Source organism: Uloborus diversus, chromosome 8 (assembly GCF_026930045.1).
Source record: "Uloborus diversus isolate 005 chromosome 8, Udiv.v.3.1, whole genome shotgun sequence".
NCBI lineage: Eukaryota > Metazoa > Arthropoda > Arachnida > Araneae > Uloboridae > Uloborus > Uloborus diversus.
Genome location: NC_072738.1, coordinates 85635847 through 85652082, shown reverse-complemented (window position 1 = coordinate 85652082; position 16236 = coordinate 85635847). Strand labels below are relative to the sequence as shown.

Genomic DNA, 16236 nt, shown 5'->3' with positions numbered 1-16236 from the left:
TTAAACTGTGTATAATCAAAACTGTGTAAAATAAACCAAAAAATAATAAATATAATTTTGTTTTTCAGTTGGATTGTGTTAAAAGAATTATTTTATTTTATTATTTTTTTTTTTGATTAATTAATATTGTCCCATGGATTCCTGTTGTAATTTTTCTCTTACATAATTTAAGTTGTGGTATTTCCAACACCTTTTTTTCTCTCTAAGAATTATTATTAAGTTGATCAAATAGCACTATTAAGACCTTTCATTAATACAGCAGGGTTCGTACGCTCCGGGAATTCCGGGAAAACCGGGAATTGTCAGGGAAAATGACACTGTCAAAAATGTCAGGGAAAAGTCAGGGAGTTTTCAAATTTTGTCCTCCAAAAAATTTTTTTCCAGTTTTTTCCCAAGGAATTAAGTACCATGAGATCTAGTCTTCGTTTTTATTGTGATTTCACGAAAAAAATTGTAAATTTTTATCTAAACCAACGCTGGCACTTAAAAACTGCAATCGAAAAATGAACGCTTTTTTTTTTCACAACGAAAAATGCGCCAAAAGAGCGAAGATTTTCTTGCATGGAGTTAGTGAGGGGAACGCATTTCTTTCTACTGCCTGAAGTTTTAGATGGATTGCCACAACATTCTGTTCGTTTCAGGGTTCGTACGCTCCGGGAAAACCTGAAATTATCATTGAAAATGACATAGTCAAAAATGTCAGGGAATTTTCCAAACGTGTCCCCAAAATTTTTCTTTTGCCAATTTTTTCCCAGGGAATTTTGTTTTATGAGATCTAATCTTCATTTTTACCAATGTATATAAAAAAAAATTGTAACAATTTTAAAGCAATGAAAAAAGTGGCGATCCCAAAAAATCTTCAGCAGCCGCCATTTTTGGCTCTGAGTAGTTAGTGTCCCAAAGAAAAAAAAATAAAGTGAACAGGAATTATGCACAAACTCAATTGGAGAGAAGACAATTTACTGCTTCGGAAGCACAACCTGTAGATGGGAGGGTCGATCGGGGAAAATCGTTTTTTTTTTATCGGAAAATCATTTCAGCTACGTGTGAAACGTAGTCGCCATCTTTGGTCATTCACAAGATGGAAGTAGATACGATCCTAAAATGCCTAAGTTTCTAAAAACAAAGCAGAATTGGATGTTTTCTTTAATTGAAAACTGATGAAGATAACAAAAAATGGTCTGCAAATTGTTTTTCTATTATTATTATTATTTAAAATAATTTCCTTGAGAAATGAAAAATTTTGTACTTAAAACTTAATCTTATCCTCATTGCCTCGGACGCAAATGTGATAAAAACTTTTCAATGAATTGCAGTTTGATGAAGATTTATTATTTTTTAATTGTCTTCATGCGACAAATTGAAAAAGTTATTTCATATTTTGGGGCATAGCCGCCATATTTGGTCATTCCCAAGATGGAAGTACACAAGACTTTTTAAGTGCCTAAGTTCCCGAAAACGGCATTGGATGTTAATTGCAATGCAAACTATTGAAAACAACACAAATTATGCCCTTTTTTTCCGGATAATTTGTAATTATTTTCTGGAAAAATGCAAAATTTAATCTTCATAACATTTTTTTGTTCTAATTGATTTAGACTCTTCTGTGCTAAATACTGACTATTTTGCTTTTATTGTAGTTTTTTAAGGGTTATTAATTATTTATTACTACTTTTATACTACAAATCCAAAAATCTACTTATTATTTTAAATTTTTCACTCTGTCGCCATATTTGATCGTTTGCACAATAGAAGTAGACTTAAACTTCCAGAAACAGAATTGGATGTTTATATCAATGTGTACTATTGAAAATAACCTTAAATGTGCAAAAAGTTATGAATTTTTGAAAATTAACTATTACTTTCTGGAAAAGAAAATTTGAAATTTTAATGTAAGCGTCCTTTAATTTGTGAAAAAAAAAAAGAAAAGATTATTGGCATTGACCTATGATTGGCGGATGTTGATTTTTGTTACTATGCATTACATGGTATGCCGATTGATGCAACAAGTTAATCATATTTATACTGAAATTTAGCTTTGCATTTTGCTCAATATGTTTTGTGTAACCTACTAATAAGAAAATAAAAAGAAGTGTAAACCAAAAGCGGATGCTAAAAGGTTGCTGCAGGACTACAGCAAAACGCTATAATATTATACGTGACATCAAAGAAACGCAAAAATAAGTTGAAAGTACTCTGTTTTCAACAAATAGTAAACAAATTAAAACAATTTTGAACAAAATGTTTAAAAAAACTTAAAATTTTGACAGAGAAAACAAAGGAAAAAAAATTCCAAGTTTTTTTTTTTTTTAAATCTAAGGGGAAAAGTTTCAGTTCTTCTGCATTGCTACTTTAAACAATTTTAATTATTTTGAAAATATTACTATTTAAACTTAAATTTTGAATGAAGCAAGTAACCTGGAATTTTCTAAAAAAACAACCTGGAAAACCTGGAAAAGTCAGGGAACTTTTTTTAACCAAAAGTGTATGAACCCTGAATACAGTGAAGCACCGTTGATATGTCACTTCAAAATGTCAAAAAACTTCAAAGAAATGTCTCGGATCATGATTTTTCTTAACACAAATGCTTGTTAAGAATTATAAATTTACTTATTAAGTTTAATACATTTAATCCACTTCATGCTGTTTTAATAATGAAAAACTATTTAATTGTTAGTAACATAGGATGAAGGACATGTCAACTATTCTCAATTGAGGTATTTATAGAGGTCTAGATTACTCACCAAGGGAAGAAGGTAGCACTAAATATATACCCCAATGTTATGGGTAGAGCAGTACAAAATCACACGAGTCACAAAGACATAATAGCTACTTTATCTTGTTATTTTGAAATAAACCATGGTTATCAATAGATTTTTAAACATCCAGGCTTCCAGTGAGATATATTGTTATAAACACTTTCCCTCTCTTTTTACTTTCTTCTATATATTTTCGAATTTCAACGGATTTGAACGTTTTGAGGTCTGCTGAATCCATTTCAACCATTTTTGGAACATATCTATGTGACCGTTTTTTTTTTTTTTTTTTTTTGTGGCTACTGTACAGCAAAAACAACGGCATGAAATTGAATGGAATTTAGCACAAATATGTGTCCCTATGTGAACTTGTGCCCATTGGTTTTGGCATGAATTCCTCCAAGGAGGGCGGACAATAGAATGTTTCTTTAGTCATGCATGCCTGCTGTTCCCCCAGAAGTAACTCACAGAATTGAACGAAATTTGGTCCATATGTTGCCCCTGACATGTACAGGTCCTGATTCAATTTTTGTGTTAATAGCTCGAACGAAGGCTGAGCTAGAGAACATTTTTTGTAGCCACTTGTGACTGTTATATCTCAAGAAACAATGAGCGGAATCCAACACAAATTTATCACCAAGTAGCCCTTAGAGGGTACAAGAATTGATTTTATTTTGGCGTCAATAGCTTAAAAGGGGGTGGTGCAATCAAATGTTCTTTCTTTTTCATTGTGAGTGCTATATCTCAAGAAGTAATGCTCCTTCTGGATGAAATTTGGAATAAATGTGAACTTATATGTAAATAGGTATTAGTTCAATTTTGGCGCCAATCGCTCCAAGAGGGGCTGATTTCTTTTTTTTTTTTGTGTGTGAATAAAAATAGCTTTATAAATGCAACGATAAGAAAGATAAATCGCAATAGACTGTCGTCTGTATATTTCATGTGATTTTATTTGCTGGGAAATAATCGGAACTATTATCTCAATGATTTAAAATTTTAAACTGTTGCCATCTTATTGTTTGTTAACAAATAAAATATCTTATTAATTCAAGCAAGGTTTTAAAAATAATTTTCAAGTTTCGCTCTTTGCTTTGGAATGGTCGTCTCGGAAATTGGGATGGTCGTCAATTTTTTGTAAATAGTTGTTTGTTGATCATAATTTTTTTTGCTGGGAATATTGCTTCTTTATTAAGCATAGGAAGGGATCGTAATTCATAAGAAAGATTTTGAAGAAAGTTTCATGATGGCCACAACATACTAGTTTTCATTTTATTGCATCTTTCCGAGTGAATGAGAATTTTTTTGTAGAAACAAAAAATACATTTTTTGTTTTTCAAAATAAGAAAATTACTTTTCTTACAGGGTGTTTTATCATTAGCATCATCATTTGAAACACTTTTGGAAGAAATTGAACCACAACTAGCTTACCATTTTGCAACACATGACATTTATCCGTAAGTAAAACATTTTTTGCCATGAAATTTCTACTGAATATTATTTTTAAAAGTTAGCTGCAAAATCTCCGTCTCCCCCCTTGCCCACATCTTAAGCTACACTTATATTTTGATAAATATGTAATAAAACTTTTGAGAGAGATGGACTACACAGTGCTCTATTCATTCAAATTACATGTATATTTAAAATGCAATAAGATATTTTATGTAAGAAGGGAGTTTTTTTCCTGCTATTCTTTTCTGTTGCATTTAAAACATGAGCAGTTAGGAGACATTACTTGGTCAAAAAAAAAAAAAACTAGTTTATAATTTCAACATCGATTACAATTTACAAACACTTCTTTTAGAAAAAAGGTGCTTTGATACCGATCTATACCACTAAAATCTGATTTTGTCTATCTATCTATGTTTGACTAAAGGTAGTTTCTGATTGGCTGTTGGGTGTCACATGACCTTGATGATCATAACATGACTGTCATGCTGTACAAAGTTTGAAATTTTTCCAAATTTGGCAATATTTGGCGATTTTTGAGTAAATTTATCTGCAAAAATGATGCCAACTTGGTGATATCTTCAATTTCTCACAAAGCAGGTGTAATGTCTTCACTATGTGAGGCACTACAAGTGCCAAATCATCACTATGGCAGCTAGCTTACATTAAAGTTGTATTGTTTTTTGCAATTATTAACTTAATATGACTAGGAAAAGCCCGGCCCCCAACTGCTACAACCCTGGTCCTGATCCTGGAAGTTCTCTATTCTTTTGTTAAATTTCAAAACCATTAGCAGGATGATTAAATAATTCATCTACTAGACCAGCATTAATTGTCTAAAAATCATAAAAAATTTCATAATTTTTAATCATTTTTGCCATACCAAATCAGATTGCACCACACAAGTGGCAGTACACTAACTTCTTCTGAAAATTTTGTTTGAATCAGAACAAAATCCATTAAAGGGATCTAATTTAGTGAACTGTTGACAGGCCAATCCCTGAAAATGTTGCAGCATTTGTAAAACCATTTGTTGCACCCTGAAAATGTGCATATTTTCAGCCTCCCCTCCCCCATATCTTCAGAATCTATTGTGCTTTTGAAAATATTCAGTTTCTTCGTTTTGTAACGATCTGTAATTCATGTCAATTTGTTTGATTAAAAAAAGGCTTAAAATTTGATGCTTTTATGGAAATTTTATGATTTAGGAAAAATTTCCCACTCAAATTTTGATCAAATTTTTTATTTTGATCAGCCGTGAATCAGTTTCAACTAGTTTTTTTGTCAGGATCCCACATATGGTCAACTTGTACAACATCTAGTGTTCCTTCTTTGATTGCTGTCATCTGGCCTTCTAGAGGTCTATAAATAGGCTTACAGTATGTTGGGGATCAACTCAAACAGCTCAGAGTTTTTAAGTACTTTGGAGAGTTTATGACTGGCAAGGATTTTATTTTCTACTATATGTTGGACTGAAATTGCCTGGTCTAGTTTAAAAAAGAATGTTTGTACAGTTTGTTATTGAAGTTATGAAATATTTCATAATATTGAGGACCTATTCGATGAACCTAAGTAAGTGAACTAGTAAATTTAAAAACAAAAGCTAGGATGTGGATTAGGTTTTGAAAAAGTACCACAGTACCAGAAAAACTGAAGAGAAGTAGCAAGTAATTTTTTAGTGTTTTAAAACACTGGTACTTTTTTGTGTCAATATCTCTAGAAGAATTGAGTTTTGCATTGTGTTTACTGAGAACATTTGCTCTAATTGAGAGGGTTTTTTGAATTATGGGGAACATATGGATTCCTGAAAGAGGTAAGTCTTTTATTTCCTACAGTTAAACCTAAGGTAAATGTTAAAACTGATGCAGAACTTTCATGTTATGAGTTTTTTTTCTGAAATTAAAGCAAATAAGCCTCTTTTTAAAAAGTCACATCTAGTGGAAAATACAACTGAGTCACTTGAGGTAATCAAGTTTTTATAATTGCAAAATCTTTCAGTTTTCAGATCACTAATGTTTCGGTCACAAAAAATAATATTTCATAAATCCAGAAGGAAGTTGAAGATATCATATTCTTTTCTTTCCAGTTTAAAAATTGCTATGAAATGGATTATAAAAGCCTTCTCTGGTTGGTTAGCAACAGACCAAATTCTGCAACTGTGGGATTGTATTTTGGCATATGATTCAACAGAAATAATTGTTGGTAAGCACCCAAATTTTATTTTTGATCTTAAACAAAAGTAAGGTTTACTAAAAATAATTTTTTCATGAAAAAAAAATCTTAATATATTTTTAGTTTTTGTTATAAGCAATCTAAAAAACAAATGCTACATTATGTGAGGCAAACCTAACCTGGCAGTGATGTAATATTGAGATTAGGATCTGCGTAGCCTTCACAATGCTGCCAGGTTAGGTTTGCTCGGGCTATAGTAAAAAAAAAAAGAATTTTCTAGTAAATTCAACATAGAATCAACAAATTGAAATTTATTTATTGAAATACAGGCCCTTCATTTAGGCTGTTCAGGAGGGGTCAATTGAATACCCTCCCACCACCTTTGATAAATTAATGTGTTTATAAGTGAGCATGTTTTTTTTTTTGGTTTTATTTCATTGAGTATGTAATCTTTGACTGCCTTTGGAAAATGTTGAAATCTTTGAGACTCAGGTCGCAGTACTTGGTTCGGTTGAACCCCCCTTTTTTTTCATTTGTTTGAGACATGAATAATGACAAAAGTAATGTTGATACACATGAAATGGTTACTCGGTGAGTTCTGAATGAACATCTTGTTTTAACACTGAGCCTGTAATTTATCTTTCTGACAGTTATCCTCTCTTTACAGTTTTGGCGGTTGGTATTATGTCTCTGAGAAAAAGGATTCTTCTGCAGGCGGAAAATCAAGCAACAGTTGAGGTAATGCAATCACTTGGGCTCAAAGTAAATGAATGTTTTACATATTAAACATCGGGGTTCTCCGATGTATATCATGATATATATCCGATATTTATTTTGCAAATATCATGATATTTTGATATTTATTTTTTGAAGTACCACATTTGCAATTTAAAATTATATGTATTAATCATATTTTTTACTCATTTATAATTAAAAATAATCAGAAGTAATGTTACATATTTATAAAGCATATTAAAATATCATTTATGTAATGTAAATAATATAATATTCCTTCTCTATTTTATATTTATAAAATTATTAGTAAAACAATCTTAATATAGATTAAAGCTGTCTAGTTGAACAGTAAAAGTTGCACAGAAAAAAGGAAAATATGTCTATGAATGTGCACTGACTAGTGAATATTTTTTATTTCTGACCTGTATATAATTGGTAATGGTAGTCAGGCAAAGAAAAATGAGTAAAGCAGCTAATGCTTAAGTTATTTAATTGAAATAAATAGAAATGTAAAAAAAATAATAATTCTAAAATACATATAAATATTTTATATTTCACAAAAAAAAAAAGAAAAAGAAAACATATGGTTTCATATGACTTTTTCATGTTTTAAAATTTACAAGGTATTTTATACAGGGTGTCCCAAAAGGTCGTTTACAAACTTAACATGCCGGTCTGTCATATTATGATGAACAAGATTTACATAGGAACATGTATTCGCAAACGCAATGCTGGCGCACTACATGCACACAAAGTCAGACACTAACGGATGCACAACATGTTGCATATCTATTACATAAAGACGGTTTTATACACAACATTTTAGAATTTAAGCAAAGCTTAAAACAGTTGCTAAAATTTGCGGCCTGCCAGCTCTCATAACCACGTTGCAACGACAACGCAGCATCGGTGAAATCTTGTCAGAATGGATCATTATTACGACGGTCGGTATTTAGTCGTTGCGATGCGTGTATGACAGCTAAAGGCAGCAAATTTCAACAACAGTTATAAATCTTCCTTCAAAACTAAAATGTTGTGTAAAATCGGCTTTGTGTGATAAATATGCGACATGTTGTGCATCCGTTAGTGTCTGACTTTGTGTGCATTTAGTGCGCCAGCATTGTGTTTGCGAATGTATGTTACTATGTTAATCTTGTTCATCATGATATGACAGGCCAGCATGTTAAGTTTGTAAACGACCTTTTGGGACACCCTGTATTTATAAAATTTTAAAAGTAATCAAAACGGAAAATGAACTTTTATTTTTCACTTCTCACTTTCTTGCACAATGAATAAAAAAGAAATAAATCATTAGGATAAAACAATTACATTTTAGATTGTTCGTAATTATGAAAAATATCAGACGTTGTAAAATGATCAACAAAAATTCATAACACAAAAAGAATTTATTTCGTGATAATATAAAATTTTCTCAAGATTAATTAAAAAGTATTAATAACACTACAAGGAAAATGCAGTGAAAATATAAAAACAAATAAGTTTTATTACATAGTTTTTAATAATGTAAATATCATAAAATGTATAAAGTTTGAAATTTTTTCCTGAAAGTAAAAATGAAAATTAATAAATAAATAAGTATAAAATAATCAATTTGAAAAACCTCCCAGATCTGTGTTTTGAAGTCACGAAGAACTGTTTCCTTTTAAGAGACTTACAGAAAAGATGTGAGCAGAGATAATTGACTCCGGTGGAGTTTTTAAATCCGCAAGCTCACATCTTTTTTGAAAGAAGAAAGGGGTTTCTTGTAACCCCGAAACACGTTTTAACAAATATTTGTCTTTATATAATATATATATATACAGGGGCGGACTGGCCAGGTGGCTAGTTGGGGATCCCCGACTGGGCCAACCACCGAGTGGGGCACATCAAGCAATTTTTCTTATTGAACTTAATACATTTTAAATTCACATAACATTTTTTAAAGTATCATAATAATTAAAAAAAAAAAAACATGTAATGCACATACTTTCTATGTGAAAAAAGTGTTTGGAAACAGGTTTATTTTTTATTTTTTTCCATCCTGAGCCCAAGGACCAAAGTGTAAATAGCCGAAGTCCACACGTGCGAATGCTTTCCTCTCTTATCAACATTCTCTCTAGTTTTAAGAGCTCTGTGGGCCATGGCTTCCTCGTTGAGGAAACGAGAGGAGGCCAGAAAAATTGGTGTCCGAGGAGGCCTGAAAGAGGGCCTGGGACGAATAAAGAGCGTTAAAAACTTATACTTGTACGTCTATTAACAAAAATTGAAGGGGCCTGCACCATTAGACAAAACGACCCCAGCCCAGCTATAAATGCGTCGGCCATGCTTTGGGGGGGGGGGAGAGGGAGCATCCGTTGACTCGGTTCTGAGCCGGAAGGAGGTCCGATCCGAGATTTTTTAAATGAGGGGTGAAATATATGTAGGGACGTAGGGATAAACAAGATATAAAGGTGGGCCCATAAAAGTCATTTGTGATGGCCCCCAAAATTTCTGAGCACGCTCATAGGTCACTGGTTGTGACAGATTCAACTAAATGCTGTCAGTTGGCAATATATTTCATTGATCTATAGTTAATTATCGCTATACGAGTATTTTTATCTCAGAATCGCAAACGGGAAAGCAAGTCTGAACTAGGATTAACTGAATCTGAAGCAGGACAAAACTTCGATTTAGAAGAAAGAGCTCCTGAACATAGGCGGATTTAGGACTGAATTCTGAGGGAGGGGGAAGGGGAGGCAAAGTTTCAGAGTTCATTTTCAGAATATTGGTTTCGAAAATTCACGGGAGGACAGCAGCCACTTACCCGCTCCTTATGTCGTCCTACCAAACAAAATAGAAAATCATGTTTCTTAGACTTCAATTGCAAACAGTTTTCCTTGGGAAACCTCTTTTCCTTGTCTAATGTTGCCAAAGAGAACTTTAGAATGTGTTTTAAGAAGGGAAAACTTCTAAATGTTCTCCTTCCCGTAAACTCATCCAAAGAAAATTTGTAGTGACGTTTTTAGTCTTATTGTAAAAAATTTCAGAACTCCCGAATCATCTTCTACTTTGAGAACCCCCAGCGTCATAAGTGTAAGTCTTATAACTTAAAAAAAAAAATTCCAAGTTAGAGCAACCACCTCCTCTTCTAACATGTCAACATGTATCCCAAAATGCGTTTTTACAGCTTCAATAACAAAAATTTCCGGGGACAGTCCCAATTTCGTTTTTAAGGTTTCAAAAATTTCCAAGGGACTATCTGCAAGCCAAATCATTTCCCTTACGTTACTACCAAATGTAGCTTGAATTGCGTTTAAAATTTTTTTTTGAAATTGCGTCTAAAATGAGATACTAAACCAAGGGTCAGTTAGGCATGAATTTCAAAATATTAAAAATACTCCTAGGTCTGCTCCTCCCTTACAAATAATCATTTGGGCGCTCCTGATTCTCAGAGCTCATGAAAAGTGATTGGTGGTATACATTACAATTTCATGTCCAACTTGAGCGCGAATTAAAGGTCCTTATGTCATTGATATCTTTCGCAATTGCGACATTTATGACACCACACATCTTTTTCTGAACCAAAAAAACTTGTACATTATTAAATTTTGATTAAATGATATTACAATAATAAATTTAAATTGTCTGAGAAAACATTTGTTCACATTTTGATAAAGTAACTTTAACTCTTGGTAATTCAGTAAAATTACTGTTCAAAAGGAAAAATTCCAAAAAACAACCAATAATATCGCCGCCATCAGTCTCCAACGTCTGCTTCCAAAAAATTTTTCACTTTGCTGTGTGCCCCCCCCCCTTACTGCCATATGTCTACCAATGCGCAATGCTTCAAAAATCATATCAGCAGGTGACTTCTTCGTCTTTTTGTCAAAAATTTTTGCCCCCCCCCCCCCCCCCGAAACAAAATCCTGGCTACGGCCTTGCCCGATGCTTTCCTGTTCCATTAGTTTTACCTAGGGTAACCTAAAATTGCATTTCTAAAACTTCTCATTTCGGACAATGTCTGAGAAGAGCCCTCCACATTCTATTGTAAACAAAGATAAACTGAAATAGACTTCAAATCTGAAAAAAGAAAAAGTTTAGAAAACAAAATTATGGGGAACTCCTTTTCACTCTCCTCAACTTTACCGAAAATTGTAAAATTGCGATTTTTGACATCAACTTTGAAAATAACGCTTGGAAGAGAACTAGAACCCCTTCTCCTGATTCTTTTCTCCTTAGACCTTTTTAGATCAACCAATTTCGAAAAAATTCCGGGGGAATTAACCTGGTTCCTCCCTTTCCTCTCGTCTTTCCTATGTTATTAGTATAGAAGTCTAAAGATGTGCCTTTTCAGACTTAAAATCATTAGTATCCTTCTTTGAAGGCACATAAAAAATGTGTCAGTGTTAGCTTTATTTTACGTTTCACACTTTTCTTTTTTTAGAACTTTAAAACTTGATTTAGAAACTTAACGGAAAATAGGAACGAGCGGTAGTTTAATATATTTGCTTGACTCGGAAAAATCGAGATCCGGTACTGGTTAATTTAACTTTTTTAATTTACGGAGGTGGGCCAAAGTACTATTTTGCCGACTGGGCCAAGTCAGCCAGTCTGCCCCTGTATATATATATATATATATATATATATATTAGGGTGGTCCTTATTTATATGGGAAAATTTTTTTTTCAGAATTCAACAAGTGACGCTCCCTAGTTTTGTGACACTATAATAAAAAGTAATCGGTGCAAAATTTGAACTCGATCGGTCAATAATAACATGTGCCCCTAGGACGTTGAACTTGAACACTTTTGATAATTTTCCCACAAATCTTCGAGTTTTTACTTCAGACCACGTACATCGTTTCTCCTATGTTTGCAAAATATTTTTACAGCGAAGTAGCACTAAAATTAATCTTTTTAATTACTTCATATTGTCTGAAGATTTTACATTGAATAAGAATGAAATATTTCTTTAGAAACTTTACCTTAATCATATGCTTTTCTCAATGTATCTCAATTGTGTGCATTTTTTTCCCCGATAGTCTTGGAGTGTCTGCAAAATACTAAATTGCTTTTGTGACTCATATTTGGCAAATTGATTGTGAAATTCTTCGATTAATTGTGCTCCTCTTTCAGTTGTATCATTCACAACTTTCGGCATTTTAACGATGTCTTCCCTTTAAATAGCTTCCTTCATTTTGCCATGAATCAGGATCAAATAGGAAAACATCTTTTGGTGTTTGTAACTTATCAAACAGTTTTATTGACTTGTAATTGATTCTATAAAGAGGAAGATCTTTACTAAGAAAGTATTCCATCAAATCATCTACTGTAATTTGAAATTTTTTATACAGTCATCAGACACGTCTTCCTATTCAACAAGCATTTTTTGAAGTAGTCTTTTCCTATCTTCAAAGTTAATTCCTTCATCCAATACGGACAAAGCTACTAGTTCATCCCCTAAGTACCATTAGTGATTTATAAATTTTTCAATCACCTCTTCTGCTGCATGTTTGTCATCATTTTGTACGCTGCAGGTTTTTTAGACACTAGACTTTATATTAATTTAAAAGGCCTGGAATGGATTGCTGCAAAAAACTATATCTTCATTAATGTGACCAGACGTCCCACTTTTGGCGGGACAGTAACGCTTTTTTGTCTTACTGTCCCGCCAAATTGTCCCGCTTTGTCGAAAAAGTCCCGCTTTTTTTGTTTAAATTCCGTCACACAAGAAATATAACATACAATCTAGATTTTTTAAACACTTTTTTCGATTTTTTGCTGTCAGTAAACGTAAGAATGCCATGTAAAATGTTATTCTTTAATGTTTAATACGCTGAACTACCTTCACCATGCTTTGGATTGAAGAGGAGGAGCTGTTAATTTTCTGATACGTAAAATATTAAGCCTGTGAAAAAAAAACTACTCTATCCCCCCCCCCCCCCGTTATGTGTCCTGATTTTTAGCTTGAAAAATCTGGTCACATTAATCTTCATACAACATTTAACTGTAAAACAGCATTTACGGGCAATCTCTTCATGTAAGGTCAATTTAACGTGTTTCCTAAATATATAAATATTCAAACAATAAATTCCTTTTGCCACCTATCTGGTTCACAGATAAGCTCCAGGTTGCCGAAAACATATCCCTGTAGGAGGGAGGACTTCACCAAGAAATATTATTACACGTTATGAGAATTCTCTGTAATATTTCTTAATTCCGCTTTATATGAACAATAATATGTCATCAAATTCTTCTTTTAGAATTTAAGTGGTATGTGTAATTTTTGAATTTTGAAGCGCTTAAAAAATGGAATATCGAGTCTAGAACTAAGAAAGGCAAGAACTTCTTTAAAGACACTCTGCAGTACGATTTCAAGTGCATGATGATAGCAATACAAATGCAATATATCACCGTTCAGCTTTTGTTTTAAAAAATTACAATTCATACGGCCGGTATTGTAAGCCGCTGTATAAAACACTACAGCTTGAACAGTTAGCAATAAAGAGCAATCATCTAAGATATGTATACAACTGAAGAAAAATCTCAGAAATTATGGGTAGTTGTTCCACATTGGAACCTGAAGCTATCATGGTAAGCCTATCGGGCGTTTTTTCCCAGTTACATCTGGATGTAGCGTTGTATCCCAGGGAATAAATAAAAAACCTAAATTTAAATTCATGAAATCTGATTTTAACTCTCGAAGATTTTCTCTTGCTCTCTTAAGGGATGTACAATTGATCATAAGGTTATTTGGATTTAAATTTACTGCATCTACATAGGCTGTTACTAAATGAGCAGCATTTTTGTCCCTAATATGACATTTGTCTAACATTGATGAAATGCTAGCAGATCTCAATAGTTGTCAAGCTTTTTTGCGTTGTGGTAGACCAGATATAGAAAAAAGGTTCAACAGGTTGGGATAGATACCCATTTCGGATTCTAAATCTTGTGAATTGCAAGAGGAATTTGATGATAATAAAGGACTATGTACTGAAATAGAAGACAGTTTAAAGTACAGATTTTTACATTATTCCGATTGGGAATTTTTTTAAATTTATATTTTAGATATTATTTATTTTTATGGTAGGGTAATCAAGGATTTTTCAAAATTTAAATTATAAGAATGCATAAACATTTAAGTACATAACTAAAGAACAGCGAATTAAAATATAATTGTCATTACTTATATTTATAGCATGGAAACCTAGTGACCCTAGTTGCCCCACCTATTACATACACAGAAAATTTTCTAAATCAACACCCCCAAAGCATGAAGGAGACACTTTGTTGTTGTCAAAAATCATTCATTAATGGCCTAGGCCATTCATCAATAGCCTTTAGAATCTCTTGCGTCCATCTTGGTGGAAAGAAGTGTTCCTCTGCTGCTTGGTTTGAAACGAGCGCGAATAGCGGTATGCCTGTCCCAAGGCCATTGGTGTACCCTATGTAATATGTAAAATTTTACAGAATGAAAGTGAGAGAATAGTTGGTCTGGAAGTAGCAACATCTATTGAGGTTCAAAATTACTTTAAATATGAAACCTAGGAATATTTTTACATAAAAATGAGAAAATCCGTAAATTTTTCTTCAAAACTCAAAAAATGGGGTCCTAGGGGCACGTGTTAATATTCATGGATTGACTTAAAATTTTGCATGGATCATTTATTTGTATAATGGAACAAATTGAGGGGGCATCGTGTAAAATATCTACAACTTCAAAAATAAGGACCACCCTAATATATATATACATATATTATTAGCACTCATCAGCCCGGCTAAGGAATTGCCAGTTGTGTTTAGGAAGTAGCTTGGGGGAACGGAACAAATGCTTTATTTAGCTACTCATCAAGTAAATCTGAGTTTTTTCATTTTTTGGAAGTTTTTTTTGAACAAATAGTTATGATTTGATAAAAAAAAAACAGTTCCAAAGTGAACCGTAGATAAAATCCATAAAAATCAGCAGTAGATCCGTAAGCCTGTAAAGTTTAAGTGACATCCGTAAGTTTTACGGAAAATCCGTAAAAGTTGGCAAGTCTGAAATAGTGATAAATTTCAAACTAAAATACATACAGTAAACTACCAATTATAGGAGGTCGGATTATCTGCACGCGCGGCTCTTTTCATACTTTTTTTAACAGTGATGACTTACAACCAACCGACATTTTTGTAAACATTAAAGATATGTACTAACATTATAGTCATCAAATGTTTTTTAAACTTATGATTGTGTTATTGTTTGTTGTTAGATTTTATATTCAATGTTATCGTTTTTAGCTATAATTTAAATGTATGTGTGAGTTTTATTCATATTTTTTAGCTATTATATACACTCACAGATTCTTATGTACTTTTGGGATTATTTGCGGTATTTGCTTATCCAGGGTTATGGTGCCACCCTATGGCATGGATAATCGGGACTTTACTGTATTTATTATTATTTATTTTAGAAATAACTCATCTTTTCTTATACATAACCTCATCAAAATAAATAATGTTGTTCACTTTCTATTTTTTTCACCTTATAGAATATCCTGGCTGACATTTCTGCAATCAAAGTAATTCCTCTGCTACATGGAATGCTCAACAGCAGTCGACACTCACCCTTATAACATTTAAATACAATTAACACAAATCTATATTTACTATGAATTTGAATTTCGGTAACAAAATGAACTGCAAAATGTCAAACAATTACTAAAACTTACTTAAACGTTTACAGTTGTTTTCCAGTATACTGCAGAATGGAGAAGAATTCTACTCCTGTATTTTGAGTAGTTTTCGTAGTTGTTTGTACTATTTATTAAACTCTATGTCTAGGATAATGGCACCAGTAACAGACATGCTTAAGACATTGCTCTCGAGTTAACTCAATTTTCTGAGCCTTTTAATGTATTTTAGACTTTTAAAACTATTTTTCTCTCATGCAACTACATCTCATGTAACATTTGCCTGCTTCTGGATCCTCTGAATTACTAAATTATATTTTTATTTGCTCAATTTCGAAAAATGGACCGACACCCAGTAACAGATAGGATGAGGAAAGGATGGGTAATGGACAGAATTCCATTTTTCTCTTCAAAATGTGCACAAGTTCTTTATTTTTAGGTCTAAAACCTTTTTAAATTCAAATGAACATGAAACACATG

General features: G+C 32.5%; 1 protein-coding gene across 1 annotated transcript in view; it reads left to right on the top strand.

Moving 5' to 3' along the window:
• The window catches only part of LOC129227491 (TBC1 domain family member 19-like), a 52842-nt gene extending 37098 nt beyond the window's left edge, over positions 1-15744 (top strand). Inside the window, exons 15-18 of the mRNA XM_054862064.1 lie at positions 4119-4210; positions 6289-6404; positions 7042-7112; positions 15616-15744. Coding sequence (XP_054718039.1) covers positions 4119-4210; positions 6289-6404; positions 7042-7112; positions 15616-15699 — 363 coding nt within the window. The 3' untranslated portion in view covers positions 15700-15744. The remainder of the gene's footprint in view (positions 1-4118; positions 4211-6288; positions 6405-7041; positions 7113-15615) is intronic.
• Positions 15745-16236: the final 492 nt, after the last annotated feature.